The following is a 26,526-nucleotide window of genomic DNA, read 5'->3' on the forward strand; positions in this document are numbered from 1 at the left end:
TAATACTCGTATGTTGAAGCACAGTACAATCCATCAAGCGGTGCGGCTTCATAGCTTACGGAAGTCGTACTAAAACATTTTGATAGATTTTTGAGCGTCGTGTCTGACGTTCTATATTTTCAATGGAACATATAAAACGTTGGTGTTGTTTACTTGAGTCATATTGCAGTCTACACGTATCTCTTATGTGTGACTGCCATCTACTGGTCATTTCACCATGTACCAAATAAAATTGCTTTGAGGTCGGTAAACAGAACCAGAATTATTCCGTACATTAAGCGTACCGGGTTATAAGGCGCACTGAAAAAACAATTCACTATCAACGCTCTCCACTGTGTTTAAAGGTAAGAAAAGTTGCTTTTGCATAATATTGCAAAACAAAACGGCAGATAATATGTCTTACCTTATACACACACCATAATAATACTCGTACGTTGAAGCACAGTACAATCCATCAAGCGGTGCGGCTTCATAGCTTACATAAGTTGTACTAAAACATTTTGATAGATTTTTGAGCGCCGTGTGTAACGTTCTATATTTTCAATAAAACATAAAAAACGTTGGTGTTGTTTACTTGAGTCATATTGCAGTCTACACGTATATATTATGTGTGACTGCCATCATATTGCAGTCTACACGTATCTCTTATGTGTGACTGCCATCTACTGGTCACACTTATCATTTCACCATGTACCAAATAAAATAGCTTCGAGGTCGGTAAGCACAACCCAAATTATTCCGTACATTAGGCTCACCGGGTTATAAGGCGCACTGAGAAAATGAAAGGATTTTATACGGTACTCTGTTCTCCTCTAGCCCTATTTGGACAGTGTCTAAAACCATGAAATGCACCACTGCAGTTATTTCTGGTCCACACAAAATCATCTATAAAAATACTTTATGCGTTTTGCCGTAAATCGTATGGACATCTATGCACTCACTTTCCGCGCGTGTCTGCCATCCCTAATCAGTCTCCACGGTTAATGACGGGCTTGCGTATGAATCTGACAGATTACCTGCTGCAGGTGTCCAACAGATGCCTCTAAAACAGTCACTTGTGACTCCAGGAAAAAAAAAAGAAAAAAAAAGCTGATGAAGACCGCCAATTAAACACTGTCAGTCTGTCTGACAGGAGACGCTCGGTCCTCTTATTACAAAGTGCTTCACCAGGCGACAAAACCCCGTAAACGTGGACGGGTGACACGGGCAGGACGAGTGACAACCGTCACATACCAAAGCGAACAAAATAGGAGCTATTCTAAAGTCTATACTACAAACCCCGTTTCCATATGAGTTGGGAAATTGTGTTAGATGTAAATATAAACGGAATACAATGATTTGCAAATCCTTTTCAACCCATATTCAGTTGAATATGCTACAAAGACAAGATATTTGATGTTCAAACTCATAAACTTTTTTTTTTTTTTGCAAATAATCATTAACTTAGAATTTCATGGCTGCAACACGTGCCAAAGTAGTTGGGAAAGGGCATGTTCACCACTGTGTTACATGGCCTTTTCTTTTAACAACACTCAATAAACGATTGGGAACTGAGGAAACTAATTGTTGAAGCTTTGAAAGTGGAATTCTTTCCCATTCTTGTTGTGACGACCGGGGCGCATAGTGATGCGGGGTTCGTTCTCTCAGGAATGCAGACGGGCGTCAGACACAGCGTGCAGGTAAGAAGGTATTTATTTAATAAATAAGTTATACTGGAACAAAGAAAAGGGTGCTCATAGCAAATAAGGTAAAAACTAAGGAAGGCTAACGTGGGAGCTAGCGATTAACAGAACCTAGCGTGGAAGCTAGCAGGTACAGAACAAGAACAAAAGTCGTCATCTGTTGCAATAAAGCAAACTACGAAGCAAGAACGAATGACAGGGAGGACAGGCTTAAATAATAATGTCAGTGATGACAAACAGGTGCGTGTCGGGAACAAACGCGGCATGTGAAAATAATAAGCAGCCATGGCAACAAACTCAGGTGTACAAAACAGGTACTCAAGGAGTCCAAAACTAACCAAAAACACAAGTATCTTGAAAACGTAAACAAAAAATATGATCCGGGCAGCGGATCATAACACTTGTTTTATGTAGAGCTTCAGTCGTTCAACAGTCCGGGGTCTCCGCTGTCGTATTTTACGCTTCATAATGCGCCACACATTTTCGATGGGAGACAGGTCTGGACTGCAGGCGAGCCAGGAAAGTACCCGCACTCTTTTTCTACGAAGTCACGCTGTTGTAACACGTGCTGAATGTGGCTTGGCATTGTCTTGCTAAAAAGAAAACGGCGTTTAGATGGCAGCATATGTTGTTCCAAAACCTGTATGTACCTTTCAGCATTAATGGTGCCTTCACAGCTGTGTAAGTTACCCATGTCTTGGACACTAATACACCCCCATACCATCACAGATGCTGGCTTTTCAACTTTGCGTCGATAACAGTCTGGATGGTTCGCTTCCCCTTTGGTCCGGATGACACGATGTCGAATATTTCCAAAAACAATTTGAAATGTGGACGCGTCAGACCACAGAACACTTTTCCACTTTGCATGAGTCCATCTTAGATGATCTCGGGCCAGGAGAAGCCGGCGGCGTTTCTGGATGTTGTTGATAAATGGCTTTCGCTTTGCATAGTAGAGCTTTAATTTGAATTTACAGATGTAGCGACCAACTGTATTTAGTGACAGTGGTTGTCTGAAGTGGGCTTCACGGTGGCAGAGGGGTTAGTGCATCTGCCTCACAATACGAAGGTCCTGAGTAGTCTTGGGTTCAATCCCGGGCTCGGGATCTTTCTGTGTGGAGTTTGCATGTCCTCCCCGTGACTGCGTGGGTTCCCTCCGGGTACTCCGGCTTCCTCCCACTTCCAAAGACATGCACCTGGGGATAAGTTGATTGGCAACACTAAAATTGGCCCTAGTGTGTGGATGTGAGTGTGAATGTTGTCTGTCTATCTGTGTTGGCCCTACGATGAGGTGGCGACTTGTCCAGGGTGTACCTCGCCTTCCGCCCGATTGTAGCTGAGATAGGCTCCAGCACCCCCCGCGACCCCAAAGGGAATAAGCGGTAGAAAATGGATGGATGGGTTGTCTGAAGTGTTCCTAAGCCCATGTGGTGATATCCTTTAGAGATTGATGTCGGTTTTTGATACAGTGCCGTCTGAGGGATCGAAGGTCACGGTCATTCAATGTTGGTTTCTGGCCATGCCGCTTACGTGGAGTGATTTCTCCAGATTCTCTGAAACTTTTGATGATATTATGGACCGTAGATGTTGAAATCCCTAAATTTCTTGCAATTGCACTTTGAGAAACGTTGTTCTTAAACTGTTTGACTATTTGCTCACGCAGTTGTGCACAAAGGGGTGTACCTCGCCCCATCCTTTCTTGTGAAAGACTGAGCAATTTTTGGGAAGCTGTTTTTATACCCAATCATGGCACCCACCTGTTCCCAATTAGCCTGCACACCTGTGGGATGTTCCAAATAAGTGTTTGATGAGCATTCCTCAACTTTATCAGTATTTTTTGCCACCTTTCCCAACTTCTTTGTCACGTGTTGCTGGCATCAAATTCAAATTCTAACTTAGATATCGGGGTTTCACTGTGTAAATTCTTGTCTTTGTAGCATATTCAACTGAATATGGGTTGAAAATGATTTGCAAATCATTGTATTTTGTTTATATTTACATCTAACACAATTTCCCAACTCATATGGAAACAGGGTTTGAAGAACAAAACCTTTGGGGAGAACATATGGAGCGCCGACTCGGTAGCAAGTCGGCTTGCCGAAGCAGGAGCTACGTCAATCTCCTGAGATTTAACACAAAAAAAACAAGGCAAATCCTCGCCAAGTTCTAACAGACACAAACAGCCGTTATTAGAAATGTCATTATTAGCATTTGAAAAGCAAATGAAGCTAATAATATTTGCCATTATGGCTAAAAACGCCTATTAAATCCTAATCCGTACCTCAATTAAGAGGCTTTTTTTTGCCAGGAAAACAAGACAATTTAACAGCCTCAGAGGCAACCAGATTAGGTGGGAGGGCGAGGTATTGAGCAACGTGCTCACCAGCTTTATTTTGAAAGCCGTCGTCCGGGATGAGTGTGAGTGACGGGCGTATCAGAGGGCGGATTTGACTGAATAGAGACGAGAGGGTGGCGCCGGGGGCGTTGTTCAACCACGTTGAAGCGCATTATCTGTTTCGGTTTCGAGTGCATCAAATCAAAATGTGAGAGGAGATGATATTAATGCAACCCCCCTGTAGACTATGACTTAATAAGATATAGAAATCAAAAAGGTAGAAAATTGAAACATGCCAAAACGGTGGTGTATCTTCCCGTGCACAAATGACTCCGCGTGGAGAAGACTTTTTCATAGTTTGGCCGGGGGTGCGACTTATACTCAGGAGCGACTTATGTGTGAAATGATTAACACATTACCGTAAAATATCAAATAATATTATTTAGCTCATTCATGTAAGAGACTAGACGTATAAGATTTCATGGGATTTCGCGATTAGGAGTGACAGATTGTTTGGTAAACGTATAGCATGTTCTATATGTTATAGTTATTTGAATGACTCTTACCATAATATGTTACGTTAACATACCAGGCACCTTCTCAGTTGGTTATTTATGCCTCATATAACATACACTTATTCAGCCTGTTGTTCACTATTCTTTATCTATTTTAAATTGCCTTTCAAATGTCTATTCTTGGTGTTGGGTTTTATCAAATAAATTTCCCCCAAAAATGTGACTTTTTTATTATGTATTTTATTATGCGACTTCTTTATTATGCATTTTCGGCCGGTGCGACTTATACTCCGGAGCAATTTATAGTCTGAAAAAATACGGTATTATCATAAACCATGAATTATTCCTACAGGCAGTCATACTTTAAACTTAAAATGAATGTATAATTAATTACAATTTAAAAATGTACAGAGATCCAAGCCATTGTGGTAATACAGGGGTGTCCAAACTACGGCCCACAAGTGTCTTCAGTCATCAGGTAAATAAGAGTTCTGAACCCTTCGATTACCTGTCAGCCTAACTCCTGATTATCTATCGACATCTCGTGACGCCCCTGCTTATTTCAGCAAGACAATGCCAAGCCACGTGTTACAACAGCGTGGCTTCGTAGTAAAAGACTGCGGGTACTAGACCGGTCTGCCTGTAGTCCAGACCTGTCTCCCATTGAAAATGTGTGGCGCATTATGAAGCCTAAAATACCACAACGGAGACCCCCGGACTGTTGAACAACTTAAGCTGTACATTAAGCAAGAACGGGAAATAATTCCACCTGAAAAGCTTCAAAAAATGGTCTTCTCAGTTCCCAAACGTTTACTGAGTGTTGTTAAAAGCAAAGGCCATGTAAGACAGTGGTAAAAATGCAAACTTTTAATTGGTCTCCTCAGTTCCCAAACGTTTACTGAGTGTTGTTAAAAGGAAAGGCCATGTAACACAGTGGTAAAAATGCCAACTTTTTTGCAATGTGTTGCTGTCATTAAATTCTAATTTAATAATTATTTGCAAAATTTCTCAGTTCAAACATAAATATCTTGTCTTTGCAGTCTATTCAATTGAATATAAGTTGAAAAAGGATTTGCAAATCATTGTATTCTGTTTTTATTTACCATTTACACAACGTGCCAACTTCACTGGTATTGGGGTTTTGTATGTGTCCCTTTATCCTCGACTTGTTTTTTTCCGTAATCTTCACCTCCAAGCCCAGACCTCCGTGAGTACCCCTACATGCATGTGCACCAGAGCGCGTGATTTTGTAAAAAAAAAAATCTCCTCAAATCTCCCGGTGCACTTTTATCGGCTCAACACACCCGAGCGTATACATTTGCACATTTTCACACTCACACAACAAAAGTCCCGCTCCAACACTGTTGACAGGGAAACAAACAGCACCTTAGGGGATAGAATGGTGATAGAAGGTGAAAAAAAAAAAAAAAAAAAAAAGCCAAAAGCAGCCAAGACCTGAAATAGACAAGTGGCAGTTGGAGCTGCTCTCTGAACGGCTTCATCCAGGAGGAGATTAGAAACATCCACAGAGTTTGATGTGTGCATTATCTTTCCAGGGATGATCCCGAAATAAACAAACAAAGAATAAAATCTCCCAATAATTAAAACGGTTAATCCACTTCTTGTTACCTGATGAACGTGGGCTAAGAGCATGTCGCACGGGACTCGTGCAGCATTTCTTCTCTGCTTTTGTGTATGAAAGGGGAATTATTTTCCCAAAGTATGAGGAAATAAAAATAACTAAATAGCTTAGAAAAGCTTGCATTTTTGATTTGGGTCATTACTTTGCTTGGGACATACCAAACTTCAAAATGCTGACACCTCACCTCTCTATAATAATAATAATAATAATAATTAAAGCTGCAAGCAGCGATGGACGGGACCGACTTTGACGGCACATAAAATCCAAACCGGAGCAGTAATTAAAACTCTTTGGGCAACTTTTAATCAAAAGGGTTCAATCTCTCCCCTGTGCTAGTTTGATGCCGACACGACAAACGCGCTCAGAGGAGATAATGTTTGAAAAAAGGTGACCGGTTTTTACAAAACTTTTGTTTTGAAGGGGGAATTGCAAACTTTCTGTTGATTTTTGCAGGGGGTCTAAGTGAGACCTACATAGAGGTTTTTGTTTCATGTCTCTAAGACATTCCTACTGGAAGTTACAGGCAGTTTTGTCTGAGTTTTCTTCCTAGGAGCAGTTGTGTCTGTGTTTTCTTCCTAGGGGGCGCTAGAGCGCAATATTGAGTTTTGGTGTTTGGTTTTTTTATTAGATCGCAATTTTCGCCAGTCCTGATGTGTGTGTCCAGTTTGGTGCGTTTTGAAGCATGTTAATGGGGTCAAATTACAGCTGAAAGAGGCGAAGGTGACTGTTTTTACAAAACGTTTGTTTTGAAGGGGGATTTGCAAACTTCCTGTTGATTTTTGCTGAAGGAAGTTGATGTATGAAATCTAGGTCTAAGTGAGACCTACATAGAGGTTTTCGTTTCATGTCTCTACGACAGTCGTACTGGAAGTTACAGGCAGTTTTGTCTTTGTTTTCTTCCTAGAGCGCAATTTTGAGTTTTAAAGTTTGGTTTTTTGATTAGATGGCAATTTTTGCTAGTCCTGATGTGTGTGTCAAATTTGGTGAGTTTTGAAGCATGTTAAGAGGGTCAAATTACAGCTCAAAGAGGCGGCGGAATAATAATAATAAAACCTTACAATTACAATAGGGTCCTCTGTCCCAAAGGGACATTGCGGTCCCTAATAATAATAATAATAATAATAATAATAATAGTAATAGTAATAGTAAACAAGCATGCACTCTCGTTGATTGATCAAATGGTTGATTGATTTCTAACCCTCTTGGTTTGATTGATTGGAACTTTTTTTAGTAGATTGCACAGTACAGTACATATTCCGTACAATTGACCACTAAATGGTAACACCCCAATAATTTTTTCGACTCGTTTAAGTCGGGGTCCACGTTAATCAATTCATGGTGGTGAGTTCCGGGTGAGTTTAGGGTTCCAAGATGCAGAACATCTTGGTATAGGAACATCTTTGGGGCGGCATTGGCTCGGTTGGTAGCGTGGCCGCGCCAGCAACTTGAGGGTTCCGGGTTCGATTCCCGCTTCCGCCATCCTAGTCACTGCCTTTGTGTCCTTGGGCAAGACACTTTACCCACCTGCTCCCAGTGCCACCCACACTGGATTAAATGTAACTTAGATATCGGGGTTTCACTGTATAAAGCGCTTTGAGTCACTAGAGAAAAGCGCTATATAAATATAATTCACTTTGTTCCAGCCACAGCTATTATTTTTAAACAAATCATAGCTCCATGGCACATATTTATTTTTTATTTATGTATCCATCAATTAGAGATGTCCAATAATATCGGACTGCCGATATTATCGGCCGATAAATGCTTTAAAACGTAATATCGGAAATTATCGGTATCGGTTTCAAAAAGTAAAATTTATGACTTTTTAAAACGCTGCTCTACGGAGTGGTACATGGACGTAGGGAGAAGTACAGAGTGCCAATAAACCTTAAAGGCACTGCCTTTGCGTGCCGGTCCAATCACATGCAAGGCATTCTTGGTCAACAGCCATACAGGTCACACTGAGGGTGGCCGTATAAACAACTTTAACACTGTTACAAATATGCGCCACACTGTGAACCCACACCAAACAAGAATGACAAACACATTTCGGGGGAACATCCGCACCGTAACACAACATAAACACAACAGAACAAATACCCAGAAGCCATTGCAGCACTAACTCTTCCGGGACGCTACAATATACACCTACCGCTACCCCCTACCCCCGCCCACCTCAACCTCCTCATGCTCTCTCAGGGGGAGCATGTCCCAAATTCCAAGCTGCTGTTTTGAGACATGTTCAAAAAAAATAATGCACTTTGTGACTTCAATAATAAATATGGCAGTGCCATGTTGGCATTTTTTTTTACCATAACTTGAGTTGATTTATTTTGGAAAACCTTGTTACATTGTTTAATGCATCCAGCGGGGCATCACAACAAAATTAGGCATAATAATGTGTTAATTCCACGACTGTATATATCGGTATCGGTCGATATCGGAATCGGTAATTAAGAGTTGGACAATATCGGAATATTGGATATCGGCAAAAAGGCCATTTTCGGACATCTGTACTATCAATTCATAGTAGTTGTATCTTATAGTCTTTTATTATCTTTTACACTGACTTAGGCCTGGGCGATACATCAAATGTATCGATATGTTCGAGTTTTTTGTTGCGGAAAATTCAAAACATTTTTAAAAGGGATTAGTTTTCTCTTCTTGCTCCGTAAATACGTTTTGCCACCAGGAGCTTTTGGAGCTTCCACCGATCCCCTTACTTCCCTACCGTAGGACTATATTAGCAGTGGAATCACAGCAAGCACAGATGGTGATACGTGAGTGATATTTAATCACAGACGTGCAGCACAAAATACGAAGAGACAAAGGCCCGCATCCAACTACTGCTGGGGTAACCCTCGCCCAGAGCCGCTCGCCCCGCATAGCCACACTGGCGTAGCAAAAAAAAAAAACGACTAATGCTAACGCTAAAAAGAGGTAGACTTTATTCCAAAGAAATGAAAATTGTTATTCTCCGGCAACAGGCGTGGAACAAATGACTGCACGCTCCAAAGTTTACTCATAAAAGGCGCAGCAGCACAACAAACAAGTTGAGTGTGGGAAATGAAAATGTGTACGAGGCGAACAAGACCGCAACAACAAAAAAACTTCGGTTAAAAAGCAGCTTACTGTGGTGGAATCATTCACACCAGGTATGATGAGAAAGAAACACAATGGAGAACAATCACTGAAGCATTTGCTTCGCACACCGCCAAGATGTGTGAATGAAAAAGCCTGCGTTTATCCACTAATTGAAACTATGGTCCTACTATGCAAAGCGAAATTTATCAACAACACCCAGAAACGCTGCCGGCTTCGCTGGGCTCATCTAAGATGGACTGATGCAAAGTGGAAAAGTGTTCTGTGGTCTGACGAGTCCACATTTGAAATGGTTTTTGGAAACTGTGGACGCCGTGTCCTCCGGACCAAAGAGGAAAAGAACCACCCGGATTGTTATAGGCGCAAAGTTCAAAAGCCAGCATCTGTGATGGTATGGGGGTGTATTAGTGCCCAAGGCATGGGTAACTTACACATCTGTGAAGGCACCATTAATGCTGAAAATTTTGGAGCAACATATGTTGTCATCCAAGCAACGTTTTCATGGACGCCCCTGCTTATTTCAGCAAAGCAATGCCAAGCCACGTATGAAGCCACAGCGTTGAACAACTTAAGCTGTACATCAAGCAAGAATGGGAAATAATTCCATCAAAAATTGGTCTCCTCAGTTCCCAAACGTTTACTGAGTGTTGTTAAAAGGAAAGGCCATGTAACACAGTGGTGAACATGCCCTTTCCCAACTACTTTGGCACGTGTTGCAGCCATGAAATTCTAAGTTAATTACTATTTGCAAAAAAAAAAAAAAAAAGTTTATGAGTTTGAACATCAAATATCTTGTCTTTGTAGCGTATTCAACTGAATATGGGTTGAAAAGGATTTGCAAATCATTGTATTCCGTTTATATTTACATCTAACACAATTTCCCAACTCATATGGAAACGGGGTTTGTATTTGCAATGTGCTGCTTCCTTTAAATTCTAAGTTAATGATTGTTTGCACACACAAAAAATAGTTTACACATTAAATATCTTGTCTTTGCAGTCTATTCAATTGAATATAAGTTGAAAAGGATTTGCAAATCATTGTATTCTGTTTTAATTTACAAATTACAAAACGTGCCAACTTCACTGGTTTTGGGTTTTGTACTTTTAATTCATATATTATGCCCTTTAAATTACTTTATCACAAGCCAGGCGTTGGAAAAAAAACAATCCACACTTAAATTGGTAGAAGTTGTTGATAATAAAGCATTAAAAGTACCACATAAAAGGCCCACAATGGTATCATCATTGCCGAATACTGGAGAAATATAACCTACTCTGTTGGGAAGACTTAATAAAGTGTGCTGATTCAGTTCTTGTAAACAAAATTCTTGATGACCGAGCACCACCTCCTCCTCCTCCTCTCAAACACTGTAAAGAGAAACAGTACAACTCAGGGGACTGTTTGGTGTCGTATAGAAAAAGTGTGTGTGGAACACAATTCCTGTAAATATAAAGGGAACTAGTTAAAGGGGAACATTATCACAATTTCAGAAGGGTTAAAACCATTAAAAATCAGTGGAAGAGGTGCTTTAAGGCATGACTAGCTAACTAGCGGCTAAAGTTCAATAATAATAATAATAATAGCCCTTTACATTGAGTAAACAACCTCAAAGTGCTACAGTGTATCAAAAAAAATAAACATAAAAAGATAATACAAATAAATACAAATAAAAACTAGAACAGCCAAATAGCCAGAACTAGCATGAATATATCTAAAAAAAAGAAGGCTTTTTTAAAAAGAAAGGTTTTTAAGCCTTTTTTAAAAGCATTCACAGTCTGTGGTGCCCTCAGGTGGTCAGGGAGAGCGTTCCACAGACTGGAACCCTAACCCTAACCCAGTGTTTTAGCTACTTCTAAATCACTAATCCTCGCCTCCATGGCGACAAATAAAGTGAGTTTCTTACAAGTATCATCCCAGCAGGACCAGGAATAGCTAAACATGCTTCACTACACACCGTAGCTCACCGGCGTCACAATGTAAACAAACGGCATGGTTGGATCTACACCTGACATCCACTGTAATGATACCAAGTACAGGAGCGTATCTAGTCGATACTACTATGAATACGTCGATTTTTTCATTCATTTTCTTTATTTTCATGACTATTTACATTGTAGATTGTCACTGAAGGCATCAAAACTATGAGTGAACACATTTGGAGTTATGTACTTAACAAAAAAATAACTGAAAACATGTTTTATATTTTAGTTTCTTCAAAATAGCCACCCTTTGCTCTGATTACTGTTTTGCACACTCTTGGCATTCTCTCCATGAGCTTCAAGAGGTAAAGGGTTTTCACTTCACAGGGGTCATAGTTTTGATGCCTTCAGTGACAATCTACAATGTAAATAGTCATGAAAATAAAGAAAACACATTGAATAAGAAGGTGTGTCCAAACTTTTGGCCTGTACTGTATATAAATAGAGGGTGTAAAAATTGCAGCCTTTGTTACGTAGTAGTAATAAAATAGGCATCAACATTTAAACATATAACAAAACATTATATATATATATTGATACCAATAACACAAATTAGTCTTTAAATGTATGTAGAACATGTTTTAGCTATTTTAAAGAAAAAACATGCATCATAGCTAGGGATGTCCAATAATATCGGACTGCCGATATTATCAGCCGATAAATGCTTTAAAATGTAATATCGGAAATTATCGGTATTGGTTTCAAAAAGTAAAATTTATGACTTTTTAAAACGGCACTGTGTCCACGCACGTAGGGTTAAATACAGAGCGCCAAAAAACCTTAAAGGCACTGCCTTTGCGTGCCGGCCCAATCACATAATACCTACGGCTTTTAACACACACAAGTGAATGCAACGCATACTTGGTCAACAGCCATACAGGTCACACTGAGGGTGACCGTATAAACAACATTAACACTGTTACAAATATGCGCCACACCGTGAACCCACACCAAACAAGAATGACAAAACACATTTCGGGAGAACATCCGCACCGTAACACAACATAAACACAACAGAACAAATACCCAGAACCCCTTGCAGCACTAACTTTTCCGGGACGCTACAATATACACTCCCTGCTAACCCCGACCCTCCCCCTCAACCTCCTCATGCATGTCTCAAATTCCAAGCTGCTGTTTTGAGGCATGTTAAAAAAAATAATGCACTTTTCCCAGTGGCTTATTATATTTTTCAAAGTTTTTTTAAAAATTTTACCCATCACGCAATATCCCTGAAAAAAGCTTCAAAGTGCCCGATTTTAACCATCGTTATAAACACCCGTCCATTTTCCTGTGACGTCACATAGTGAAGCCAACACAAACAAACATGGTGCATAGAACAGCAAGCTATAGCGACATTAGCTCGGATTCAGACTCGGATTTCAGCGGTTTAAGCGATTCAACAGATTACGCATGTATTGAAACGGATGGTTGTAGTGTGGAGGCAGGTAGCGAAAACGAAATTGAAGAAGAAACTGAAGCTATTGAGCCATATCGGTTTGAACCGTATGCAAGCGAAACCGACGAAAACGACACGACAGCCAGCGACACGGGAGAAAGCGAGGGCAAATTCGGCGATCGCCTTCTAACCAACGATTGGTATGTGTTTGTTTGGCATTAAAGGAAACTAACTACTATGAACTAGGTTTACAGCATATGAAATACATTTGGCAACTACATGCACTTTGAGAGTGCAGACAGCCCAATTTTCATGAATTAATATATTCTGTAGACATACCCTCATCCGCTCTCTTTTCCTGAAAGCTGATCTGTGCAGTTTTGGAGTTGATGTCAGCAGGCCAGGGAAGCTAGGGTCGATATTCTTCTCTTGATCATCTTCGGTGGCATAAGGGACGGTGTGAGCCAAGACATTCAGGGGGTTTAGCTCGCTCGTCTGCGGGAACAAACTGCCGCCATTGCTTGCCGTGCTACCGAGGTCCTTTGTCCCTGAATTGCTCACACACTCCGGCAGATTCAATGGGGATCTGGCGGCAGATTTATTTGACTTTATCGTTGGAAATGCATCTGCTTTGAGTGTCGCAGGATATCCACACATTCTTGCCATCTCTGTCGTAGCATAGCTTTCGTCGGTAAAGTGTGCGGAACAAACGTCCAATTTCTTGCCACTTTCGCATCTTTGGGCCACTGGTGCAACTTGAATCCGTCCCTGTTCGTGTTGTTACATCCTCCGACAACACACCGACGAGGCATGATGTCTCCAAGGTACGGAAAACAGTCGAAAAAACGGAAAATAACAGAGCTGATTTGACTCGGTGTTTGAGAAAATGGCGGATTGCTTCCCGATGTGTCTACTAGAAAGGCTTTTATTTTGCCAAAATTCACCCATTTAGAGTTCGGAAATCGGTTAAAAAATATATGGTCTTTTTTCTGCAACATCAAGGTATATATTGACGCTTACATAGGTCTGGTGATAATGTTCCCCTTTAAGACAAGCAGCATTTAAAAAAACGACTGCTTGAGCGTCAAAAGTGTAATCATAGTTTATAGGCTGCCGGCATAAAATGTAAGTGTTAAAGTGTATATTACGAAATATGTCGTTTTATCGCTTCTTTTATGTATTTGTGCAATGTGCAAGGTGCCGTAAATATGTGGCAGTGAGTAGTTTATAACAGCACCTTTGGCACATAAATCCAATAAATGTTGCAGTTTAATCTGTCTACTGTATGTGTTGAATGTGGTTATTTTAATTTGAACATCAACACGCCGGAATTAGCTGTGGGCTATATTCTCACATATTTGCAAGTCAAATGTTCATTAATATGCATTTTCCGTTTAAATAAAATCTACAAAATCTTTAAGTAAACAACAAAGGTTGTTGAATACATATAGAGCAGTGGTTCTTAACCTGGGTTTGATCGAACCCTAGGGGTTCGGTGAGTCGGGCTCAGGGGTTCGGCGGAGGTCGAGACACACCCGACTCATCGTGGAAATAAAAACTTCTCCCTACCGGCGTATTAGGGATACGGCAACAGCTGACTGATTTGCAGGTGTGTATTTTGTTGTGAGTTTATGCACTGTGTTGGTTTTGTTCTTTGAACAAGGTGATGTTCATGCACGGTTCATTTTGTGCACCAGTAAAAAAAACATGATAACACTTTAGTATGGGGAAAATATTCACCATTAATTAGTTGCTTATTAACATGCAAATTAGTAACATATTGGCTCTTAACTAGTCATTATTAAGTACTTATTAATGCCTTATTCAGCATGGCCTTATTATAACCCTAACCCTCTAACCCTGGCCCTAACCCTCTAACCCTCTAACCCTAACCAAATAACTTTAAATTAAGTCTTTGTTACTTAGAATATGTTCCCCATACTAAAGTGTTACCAAAAACATATACATTTGTCTTGAATTTGTAATTGAGTTGTTTAGGGGGTAGCGGGGGGTGTATATTGTAGCGTCCCGGAAGAGTTAGTGCTGCAAGGGATTCTGGGTATTTGTTCTGTTATGTTACGGCGCGGATGTTCTCCCGAAATGTGTTTGTCATTCTTGTTTGGTGTGGGTTCACAGTGTGGCGCATATTTGTAACAGTGTTAAAGTTGTTTATACGGCCACCCTCAGTGTGACCTGTATGGCTGTTTGCCAAGTATGCTTGCATTCACTTGTGTGTGTGAAAAGCCGTAGATATTATGTGATAGGGCCGGTTCCCTAAGGCAGTGCCTTTACGGAGTTTATGCACTGTGTTGGTTTTGTTGTTTGAACAAGGTGATGTTCATGCACGGTTCATTTTGTGCACCAGTAAAAAAAACATGGTAACACTTTAGTATGGGGAACATATTCACCATTAATTAGTTTCTTATTAACATGCAAATTAGTAACATATTGGCTCTTAACTAGTCATTATTAAGTACTTATTAATGCCTTATTATAACCCTAACCCTCTAACCCTGGCCCTAAACTTCTAACCCTCTAACCCTAACCATATAACTTTAAATTAAGCCTTTGTTACTTAGAATATGTTCCCCATACTAAAGTGTTACCAAAAACATATACATTTGTCTTGAATTTGTAATTGAGGTGTTTAGGAGGTAGCGGGGGGTGTATATTGTAGCGTCCCGGAAGAGTTAGTGCTGCAAGGGTTTCTGGGTATTTGGTCTGTTGTGTTTATGTTGTGTTACGGCGCGGATGTTCTCCCGAAATGTGTTTGTCATTCTTGTTTGGTGTGGGTTCACAGTGTGGCACATATTTGTAACAGTGTTAAAGTTGTTTATACGGCCACCCTCAGTGTGACCTGTATGGCTGTTTGCCAAGTATGCAGCATTCACTTGTGTGTGTGAAAAGCCGTAGATATTATGTGATAGGGCCGGTATAATATAACAATATTGGGGGCGTGACTTAAAGGCCCTGCCTTTGCGTGCCGGCCCTATCACATAATATCTACGGCTTTTCACACACACAAGTGAATGCAATGCATACTTGATCAACAGCCATACAGGTCACACTGAGGGTGGCCGCATAAACAACTTTAACACTGTTACAAATATGCGCCACACTGTGAACCCACACCAAACAAGAATGACAAACACATTTCGGGAGAACATCCGCGCTGTTACACAACATAAACACAACAGAACAAATACCCAGAATCCCTTGCAGCACAAACTCTTCCGGGACGCTACAATATACACCCCCGCTATCCCCTATCCCGCCCACCTCAACCTCCTCATGCTCTCTCAGGGAGAGCATGTCCCAAATTCCAAGCTGCTGTTTTGGGTCATGTTAAAAAAAATAATGCACTTTGTGACTTCAATAATAAATATGGCAGTGCCATGTTGGCTTTTTTTTCTCCATAACTTGAGTTGATTTATTTTGGAAAACCTTGTTACATTGTTTAATGCATCCAGCGGGGCATCACGACAAGATTAGGCATAATAATGTGTTAATTCCACGACTGTATATATCGGTATCGGTTGATATCGGAATCGGTAATTAAGAGTTGGACAATATCGGAATATCGGCAAAAAAGCCATTATCGGACATCTTTATATATAATATATGATGAGCGATCGTCACAACTGTATCAATGAAACTTCCTGAGACCAAAGTTCCGAGTGCTAAGTAGGACTAAAGACACCAAGTGAGTACTAGTTTCGGTATCAGCACGTCCCGGCCTCTGGCCTCATCCCTGCCTTTGGAAACTGCTGCTCTCATGGCTGTGCGGGTCTATAGAGTTCTAATTAGCCGCATTCACAAACAGCGCCGGGCTCATCAAAATGCCGAGGCCTGCAGAAAGCCACAGCGGGGGTAAGCAGAAAGTGTGTGTGCCATGCATCTTCTACATGGGTGTTAAGAACGCCATGGTGTGTGTGTGTGTGGTGTGCGTGACACTGCTGTGTGTCAGCTTTGGGGTTTTTTTTTTTCATTCCAAAGTGAAGATATCGAACTGCCGCAACCTCTAACAAATGCAACCAAAACTCGGTCTTTTCTTCCCCCCTCCACCAAACTCTTCAACATTTTGTAGTGTTGCCTCGCATTTGCATGCGTGGCACGGGAGCGAGCCACACAAACGACAACAAGCCAACAACAAAGCAGTAAACAAAGAGGACGTCTGCAGCTCTCTGTTTTTCAGGGAAAGGACAAAATGGCTCACGAACATGAGCAGGATCAACAGACGTGACCTCCGATTTTCTTCCGAGTAAACCATCCACGGAAGATTTCACACTTCAATATGCACGTGTAGTTATACTACATACCTGTACATCTCATTTAATATACTGGTTTGTGTGTGCGTGGGATTTAGTATTGTGGAGGGTTGTACGGTATACCGGTAATAGTATAGTACCGTGATACTAATTAATCATATTCGGTACTATACCGCCTCTGAAAAATACCAGTCCCCCACCCCCTGTCGTCATCAGGTCGTGTCGTTGCTGGTTTACGAGCAGACGAGCATGTTCGGCGGCACACAATCACAGAGTACTTACAAGCAGACACAGTGTGTAGACAGAAAAGGGAGAACGGACGCATTTTGGCTTAAAAACTAACAATAAAGGTGAAGTTATAACACTGAAACGCCCTCAGGAAGAGGTGATTTAAGACATGGCTAGCTAGCTAGCGGCTAAAGTTCAATAATAATAATAATAATAATAATAATAATAATAGATTTTATTTGTAAAAAAAGCACTTTACATTGGGTAAACAACCTCAAAGTGCTACAGTGTATTAAAAATAATAAACATAAAGAGATAAATAAATACAAATAAAAACAGCCAAATAGCCAGAACTAGCAAGGCTTTTTTTTTTTTTTAAAGAAGGGTTTTTAAGCCTTTTTTAAAAGCATTCACAGTCTGTGGTGCCCTCAGGTGGTCAGGGAGAGCGTTCCACAGACTGGAACCCTAACCCTAACCCAGTGTTTTGCTACTTCTAAATCACTATCCTCGCCTCCATGGCGACAAATAAGGTATGTTTCTTACAAGTATCATCCCTGCAGGACGAGGAATAGCTAAACATGCTTCACCACACACCGTAGCTCACCGGCGTCAAAATGTAAACAAATGCCATGGGTGGATCTACACCCGACATCCACTGTAATGATACCAAGTACAGAAGCGTATCTAGTCGATGCTACTATGATTACGTCCATTTTTTCATAAATTTTCTTTATTTTCATGACTATTTACATTGTAGATTGTCACTGAAGGCATCACAACTATGAATGAACACATGTGGAGTTATGTACTTAACAAAAAAAATAACTGAAAACATGTTTTATATTCTAGTTTCTTCAAAATAGCCACCCTTTGCTCTGATTACTGTTTTGCACACTCTTGGCATTCTCTCCATGAGCTTCAAGAGGTAAAGGGTTTTCACTTCCCAGGGGTCATAGTTTTGATGCCTTCAGTGACAACCTACAATGTAAATAGTCATGAAAATAAAGAAAACACATTGAATAAGAAGGTGTGTCCAAACTTTTGGCCTGTACTGTATATAAATAGAGGGTGCAAAAATTGCAGCCTTTGTTACGTAGTAGTAATAAAATAGGCAGCAACATTTAAACATATAACAAAACAATATGTAACAAAAATATATATATAAAATATAAAATATAATAAATATAAAATATAAATATAAATATAAAATAAATATAAAATAAAAATAAAATATAAAATATAAAATATAAAATATAAAATATAAAATATAAAATATAAAATATAAAATATAAATATAAAATATAAAATATAAAATATAAAATATATATATATATGTTGATACCAATAACACAAATTAGTCTTTAAATGTATGTATAACATGTTTTAGCTGTTTTAAAGAAAATACATGCATCATAGCTAGAGATGTCCAATCATATCGGACTGCCCATATTATCGGCCGATAAATGCTTTAAAATGTAATATCGGAAATTATCGGTATTGGTTTCAAAAAGTAAAATTTCTGACTTTTTAAAACGCCACTGTGTCCACGGACGTAGGGTTAAATACAGAGCGCCAATAAACCTTAAAGGCACTGCCTTTGCGTGCCGGCCCAATCACATAATACCTACGGCTTTTCACACACACAAGTGAATGCAACGCATACTTGCTCAACAGCCATACAGGTCACACCGAGGGTGGCTGTATAAACAACTTTAACACTGTTACAAATATGCGCCACACCGTGAACCCACACCAAACAAGAATGACAAAACACATTTCGGGAGAACATCCGCACCGTAACACAACATAAACACAACAGAACAAATACCCAGAATCCCTTGCAGCACTAACTCTTCCGGGACGCTACAATATACACTCCCTGCTAACCCCTACCCTTCCCCTCAACCTCCTCATGCATGTCCCAAATTCCAAGCCGCTGTTTTGAGGCATGTTAAAAAAAAATAATGCACTTTGCGACTTCAATAATAAATATGGCAGTGCCATGTTGGCACTTTTTTTTCCATAACTTGAGTTGATTTATTTTGGAAAACCTCGTTACTTTGTTTAATGCATCCAGCGGGGCATCACAACAAAATTAGGCATAGTAATGTGTTAATTCCACGACTGTATATATCGGTATCAGTTGATATCGGAATCAATAATTACGAGTTGGACAATATCGGAATATAGGAAATCGGCAAAAAAAGCCATGATAGTTCTAAAGTCTCTAATATATTGTCATGTTTACAGTGTACAATTTGATGGCTAACTTGCTTTGAAATCATAAGGCTAAGTAGATATTTACGTATAGTTTTACCCCAAAAATGCTTCCAATGTATGATAATTTAATATCTGTTGCATTATTAGATAGTTTAAAAGACATAACTGCATGCAGTACATGCCTTTTTTCCTGTCAAAATAAAAAAAGAAAGAAAGATAAACTACTCCATTGATGCTTATTATTTCCAAGCTTTCACGGGCCATTCAAAAATGACGTGGCGGGCCAGATCTGGCCCCCCCCCCGGGGCCTTGAGTTTGACACCTGTGCAAGTCTGAGCGGAAATGATATCACTAATGTCAGTCGCATGCTTCGACTCTTCAGTCTCGACTTTTGGAGCTCTGCTAAGAAGTTCCACTGAGCGCTAATAATCCCTACTGTACATTCACAGGCAGGAAACAGTGACATCATCGAGTCAGAAAAACAGGAAGTCACTCAGGAATGAAACAAGTTCTCTTCAAAAACAGACTAAAAGCACTCAAATGTGGTATTTACAGTCTGCTAGAATGGGATAACAACACAGTACAACTAGTATATATGCAACCAAATATAGACATAGCAATTAATTTAGCAAAGGCCTTTGTGACAGACATGACTGCACATCATTTGCATGTTATTTGATTGTGCAAGTGTACCTAATAACATGGCTGGCTTGTGTGTGAAAAACACTATAATGTTGCATAACAAGCGGAATTGGGGGTATAAAATAGGTGGATAATATGTATATTTTTAAATGCCATGATATGCAAAGCCTCATAATGTGACCACGAGTATCCATCCAGCAGCGAGCAAGCAGGCGGGAAACAGAATATCAAAAGTACAACGTAAAAAAAAAAAAAAAGGAGCAATGAACGTCGACGTACTTGAGCCGGAGAAATGTCCGCTCCCCAGGGAGGTCGGTCCATTCTTTCCACTGCTAGCAGGAGGGGAAAACATCTAGAAAACAAACGCAAGCGCACGTTAGCTGCAAGAGGCACAGACAGTGTGAGCACACACACATGATAAGCTTCATTCCAACACACCTGGGACACATTTTGGCTGGGAATTATTCATCATCATATTTTTATATTGTCACCTTGAATATAAAAGGCTTTCCAAATATTATATGTATATATATATATATATATGTATATATATATACATATATATATATATATATATATATATATATATATATATATATATATATATATATATATATATATATGGGTGTCATTATTATAAGTATCACACTTGTCTGTCGTTTTTGCACCTGAAAAGTCAATTGTGTAAGTAACTAATTCCAATGCAAATATATTTTTTTTTATTTATGCATTTATTTATTTATTTTTGGGCGGGGGGAAATGCAATTTTATTCTGAGGGATTTTGTAAAGTACAAACTGAACTGAATTGTAATTTAAATATTTTAACAAAGTCAATAAAATTATTTTTTGTTATTTATCACAGCAAAATTAAAATCATTTAAAAAAAACATGCAATCTATTTCAGACATTTTTTTTTTTTTTGTTTCTCTAAAATGCTGGATGGCACATTTTGGAATGAAACCTTTCATATCCTCCTGGAAGCCAGATTTTTTTTTTTTTTTTTTTTTTTTTTGGGGGGGGTGGGGTGCATTTTTATTCTGAGGGATTTTGTAAAGTACAAACTGAACTGAATTGTAATTTAAATATTTTAACAAAGTCAATAAAATTATTTTTTTGTTATTTATCACAGCAAAATTAAAATCATTTAAAAAAACATGCAATCTATGTCAGACATAATTTGTTTGTTTGTTTGTTTCTCTAAAATGCTGGATGGCACATTTTGGAATGAAACCTTTCATATCCTCCTGGAAGCCAGATTTTTAATTTTTTTATTTTTTTGGGGGGGGGGGGTGCATTTTTATTCTGAGGGATTTTGTAAAATACAAACTGAACTGAATTGCAATTTAAATATTTTAACAAAGTCAATACAATTATTTGTTGTTATTTATCACAGCAAAATTAAAATCATTTAAAAAAACATGCAATCTATGTCAGACATAATTTTTTGTTTTGTTTGTTTCTCTAAAATGCTGGATGGCACATTTTGGAATGAAACCTTTCATATCCTCCTGGAAACCAGATTTTTATTTATTTATTTATTTTTGGGGGGGGGGTGCATTTTTATTCTGAGGGATTTTGTCAAATACAAACTGAACTGAATTGCAATTTAAATATTCTAATAAATACAATAAAAAATATTTTGTAATTATTTATCATAGCAAATTTAAAAAACATGCATGTTGTTTCCAAACATTTAATTTAATTTAATTATTTTTTTCTTTCTAAAATGCTGGATGGCACATTTTGGAATGAAACCTTTCATATCATCCTGGAAGCCAGATTTTTTTTTTTTTTTTTGGGGGGTGGGGGGAAGAAATGCATTTTTATTCTGAGGGATTTTGTAAAATACAAACTGAACTGAATTGCAATTTAAATATTTTAACAAAGACAGTAAAAATTATTTTGTAATTATTTATCACAGCAAATTTAAAAAACATGCATGTTGTGTACAAACATATTTTATTTTATTTTTCATTTTTTTCTAAAATGCTGAATGGCCCATTTTCGAATGAAACCTTTCATATCATCCTGGAAGCCAGATTTGTTTTTTTGTTTGTTTTTTTTGGGGGGGTGGGGGGAAGAAATGCATTTTTATTCTGAGGGATTTTGTAAAATACAAACTGAACTGAATTGCAATTTAAATATTTTAACAAAGACAGTAAAAATTATTTTGTAATTATTTATCACAGCAAATTTAAAAAACATGCATGTTGTGTACAAACATATTTTATTTTATTTTTATTTTTTTTCTAAAATGCTGAATGGCCCATTTTCGAATGAAACCTTTCATATCCTCCTGAAAGCCAGATTTTTTTATTTTATTTTATTATTATTTTTATTTTATTTTATTCTATTTTATTTATTTATTTTTTTCAGAGGATGTTGGCTCCCGGGAGGATATTGACCTCATATATGACTTAAATATAAGCATCATAAGTTATGATCATTCTAAAGTTGAATACTGCTGACTCATAACAATGCATTGCACTAGGCTATACAATAGAGCTGGGTGGGTGAATCCAAATATATCTATACTATTGATACCACAGTAGTATCAAATCCATACTAGAGTGAGGAGATTGATATTTTTCCAGTTTTTACAAATAACTGGTTTTCATATGTTGTTCAAAAACATTGTATACATTTATTTATATACATCCATGGACACAGGAGGGTTTTGAGGTCAAATAAAGCATTACTAACTTTATTTTTTCTTAAACAATTATATTATATGTTGTGGATTTTGTTACATTATATTATTGTATATATATGCGCTTCAATTGTTCACAAATAAATGTGTCGTTTTGTTTGACTGTAATTTATTCCGATTGAAATTCAGCCAATTTAAGGCAAAACTCAACAAATCTGTATTAACTCGATACCAAAATGTGTAGTATCTCCCTCCTTCATATGCAAGACAACATTACATGAATTATAGATCATGTGACCTCCTGTGTGGATGAGCATCATGCAAGTGTTTTTAGTTCTTGTTATTTTATCAGGTCATTGTTGCCCATTAGGACATGCCAATTATCTGCCATTCATATAAAAATACCTCATTTGAGTTATTAGCAGGTCTTATTCAAGATACATGCCAGATTTACTGATGCAAAAACACGTGTGCTGCTCTTTAACGCTTGATTTTTTTCAATATCAATCTATTTTTAGACACATAAAAGCCCAAAAAACAAAAACATTAAGATTTCTAAAAAAAAACACGCTGTTATTATATTACTCAAATTGCTTTTGATTACAATCATCCTGCCATATTTAGCAGATAAAGGCCAAATGTTATTACGAAAATACATACTTCTTTTTAAAATGTTGCATTGCGACTCAATAATCTCACTATATTTAATACTTTATGATTAATAAATGGTTATTTTTGACTTCATTACAACTGTATTATTCATCAATATAATGGCATACCCTGTACTTTAAAATGTGTGTAGTATTTGTTACACACATACTGTCTAATTGCATTGGTAAATTTGCTAATTCATTATGTACATCCTCCTGGGAGCCAGTGTCCATTGCAGTGGACACTTTTTTTGTTTTGCAGGTCTTTTTTCTTCTTCTAAAATGTGTAAGAAAAAGACCAAAAACAAAAAATTGCACTGCAGAGGACACTGACATATGTACTTTTAAATGTTGAAGTGTGTATATTATTTGTCTAATTGCATTGGTAAATTGCTAATTCATTATGTACACCCTCCTGGGAGCTAGTGTCCATTGCAGTGGACACTTTTTTTTGTTTTGCAGGTATTTTTTTCTTTTTCTAGAATGAGTAAGAAAAAGACCGAAAACAAAAAATAGCACTGCAGAGGACACTGACATATGTACAGTATTTGTTACACACACATTGTCTAATTGCATTAGTAAATTTGATCATTCATTATGTACACCCTCCTGGGAGCCAGTGTCCATTGCAGTGGACACTTTTTTTGTGTTGCAGGTCATTTTTTTTTCTAAAATGTGTAAGAAAAAGACCAAAAACAAAAAATTGCACTGCAGAGGACACTGACTTATGTATTTTTTAAATGTTGAAGGGTGTATATTATTTGTCTAATTGCATTGGTAAATTGCTAATTCATTATGCACACCCTCCTGGGAGCTAGTGTCCATTGCAGTGGACACTTTTTTTTGTTTTGCAGGTATTTTTTTCTTTTACTAGAATGTGTAAGAAAAATACCGAAAACAAAAAATTGCACTGCAGAGGACACTGACATACGTACAGTATTTGTTACACACATATTGTCTAATTGCATTGGTAAATTGCTAATTCATTATGTACACCCTCCTGGGAGCCAGTGTCCATTGCAGTGGACACTTTTTGTTTTGCAGGTCATTTTTTTCCCTAAAATGTGTAGGAAAAAGACCAAAAACAAAAATTGCACTGCAGAGGACACTGACATGTGTACTTTAAAATGTGTTACACACATATTGTCTAATTGCATTGGTAAATTTGCTAATTCAGTATGTATACCCTCTTGGGAGCCGTGTCCATTATATTGGACACTTTTTTGTTTTGCATGTCTTTTTTTTTTCTTTCTAAAATGTGTAAGAAAAAGACCGAAAACAAAAACTGCACTGCAGAGGACACTGACATATGTACTTTAAAATGTTGAAGAGTGTACAGTATTTGTCTAATTGCATTGGTAAATTGCCAATTCTTTATGTACACCCTTCTGGGATTCAGTGTCCACTGCAGTGGACAATTTTTTGTTTTGCATGTCTTTTTTTTTTCTTTCTAAAATGTGTAAGAAAAAGACCAAAAACAAACATTTGCACTGCAGGTGTACAGTATTTGTTACACACATATTGTCTATTTGCATGGGTAAATTTGCTAATTGAGTATGTATACCCTCCTGGGAGCCAGTGTCCATTGCAGTGGACACTTTTTTTGTTTTGCAGGTCTTTTTTTTGTTTTCTAAAATGTGTAAGAAAAAGACCAACAAATTAAAACTGCACTACAGAGGACACTGACATATGTACTTTAAAATGTTGAAGGGTGTATAGTATTTGTCTAATTGCATTGGTAAATTGCTAATTCATTATGCACACCCTCCTGGGAGCCAGTGTCCATTGCAGTGGACACTTTTTTGTTTTGCAGGTCATTTTTTGTTCTAAAATGTGTAAGAAAAAGACCAAAAACAAAAAATTGCACTGCAGAGGACACTAACTCATGCATATATATTTAAATGATATATTTTTTCTGCAATACTTCCATACTCCTGCATAAATGGGGTGTATCTATTTCCCTCCGCCCCCTCTTGTGGTCAAACTTGCTCCCACTGGGGGGGGAGCATTTCCTGACCCTCAAGTTCACACTACTCTAAAGGAATTTGAGAAAGTGAAACCAAAAAACACCTTTTTGCACGTGCATTTTTTTTATTTTTTTTTTGCATTATGTGACACTTGTGAATTGGGGTTAATGTTTTTTTTGTGTTTTTTTTTTACAACTCAGCTACACATGAAGGGTATAAAAAATAAATATAAAAAAGGACTTAAAATGAGATATACTACCATGGATGATGGGAACATTTTCATATCGCTGTTTCGCATCTATAAGACAACAAAATTACCAATGCAGCATCACAAATATCCACACTCACACACACACACACACACACACTCACACACACACACGCAAAATGACAGAATATGCTCTCACTTTTTAAGTTACTTAAACACACATTTTATACATTTATTTGGAAAAAAAATTAAGCACTATGCATAAACATGTAATTAAACAGCTTCTCCACATTTTGGTGCAAAAAAAACAACGCAAACTGTTCCTACCGCGCTAAAATCCAGCAAGTCGCTGAGTTCCTTGTCCGTGCCCAAAGCTGCCATCCGCTGTTGATGATGCATTTTTTAGCAGAAATCCCACGTACCTACAAACATGCAAACAGATGGGAGGAATGGATGCACACAGGAGGCGGAGAGATAAAGGAAACACGAAGAGTGGGGAGAGAAAAAAAGACCTCTTTTTTTTTTGCGTTTTTACGCGCAGCTCCGCTCCGGGTCTCCGCTGCTCTCCAAAGCGCACAATAAATCCGGTAAAACAAACATCTAATTTCTTCTCATCCTCAGCAGGAAGAAATGATTTACTACTTTCAACACAAAAAGAAAAAAAAATGTGTTTTTGTTTGTTTTTTGTCCCCCCCTCCCTACACTCTCCTTCGCGGAGCGTCAAGACGCAGCTCGTCCGCCGCACACACTGTAAAGAAATAATAAATAAAGGCCAGAGTAAAAAAAAAAAAAAAAAAAAAAAAAAAGAACCTTCGACAAGTCTGTCAGAGGAGAAGCGAACCTTTGTCAATGAGTTTTCAGTCCGTATGGAAGTAAAAAAAAAAAAAGAAGAAAAAAAAAAAAAAAAAGTCCCAGGTTGGATGGAGGAGTCCCGCGCGGAGTGTGCGCTGCTCGCAAGCCGGGCGAGGGCTTCCTGTGCTCGGCTGCGGGTGCTGGAAATGCCCGGGCAAATCGGCGCGGTTCCCAATGCGCGCG

At 38.3% G+C, this 26,526-nt stretch overlaps 1 protein-coding gene across 2 annotated transcripts in view; it reads right to left on the reverse strand.

Annotated features, from left to right (window-relative positions):
* The window catches only part of tcf4 (transcription factor 4), a 563,422-nt gene extending 537,100 nt beyond the window's left edge, over positions 1-26,322 (reverse strand). Inside the window, exons 1-4 of one of the 2 annotated variants that reach the window (XM_061980823.2) lie at positions 26,004-26,322; positions 25,819-25,913; positions 25,543-25,581; positions 20,295-20,367 (exon numbers count right to left, since the gene is read on the reverse strand). In XM_061980823.2, coding sequence (XP_061836807.2) covers positions 20,295-20,367; positions 25,543-25,581; positions 25,819-25,890 — 184 coding nt within the window. In that variant the 5' untranslated portion in view covers positions 25,891-25,913; positions 26,004-26,322. Of the gene's footprint in view, positions 1-20,294; positions 20,368-25,542; positions 25,582-25,818 lie in introns of both variants that reach the window. The other variant, XM_072915343.1, reaches the window with a different exon arrangement.
* Positions 26,323-26,526: the final 204 nt, after the last annotated feature.

This window comes from Nerophis lumbriciformis, linkage group LG20, assembly GCF_033978685.3.
Source record: "Nerophis lumbriciformis linkage group LG20, RoL_Nlum_v2.1, whole genome shotgun sequence".
In the NCBI taxonomy this organism is placed as follows: Eukaryota; Metazoa; Chordata; class Actinopteri; order Syngnathiformes; family Syngnathidae; genus Nerophis; species Nerophis lumbriciformis.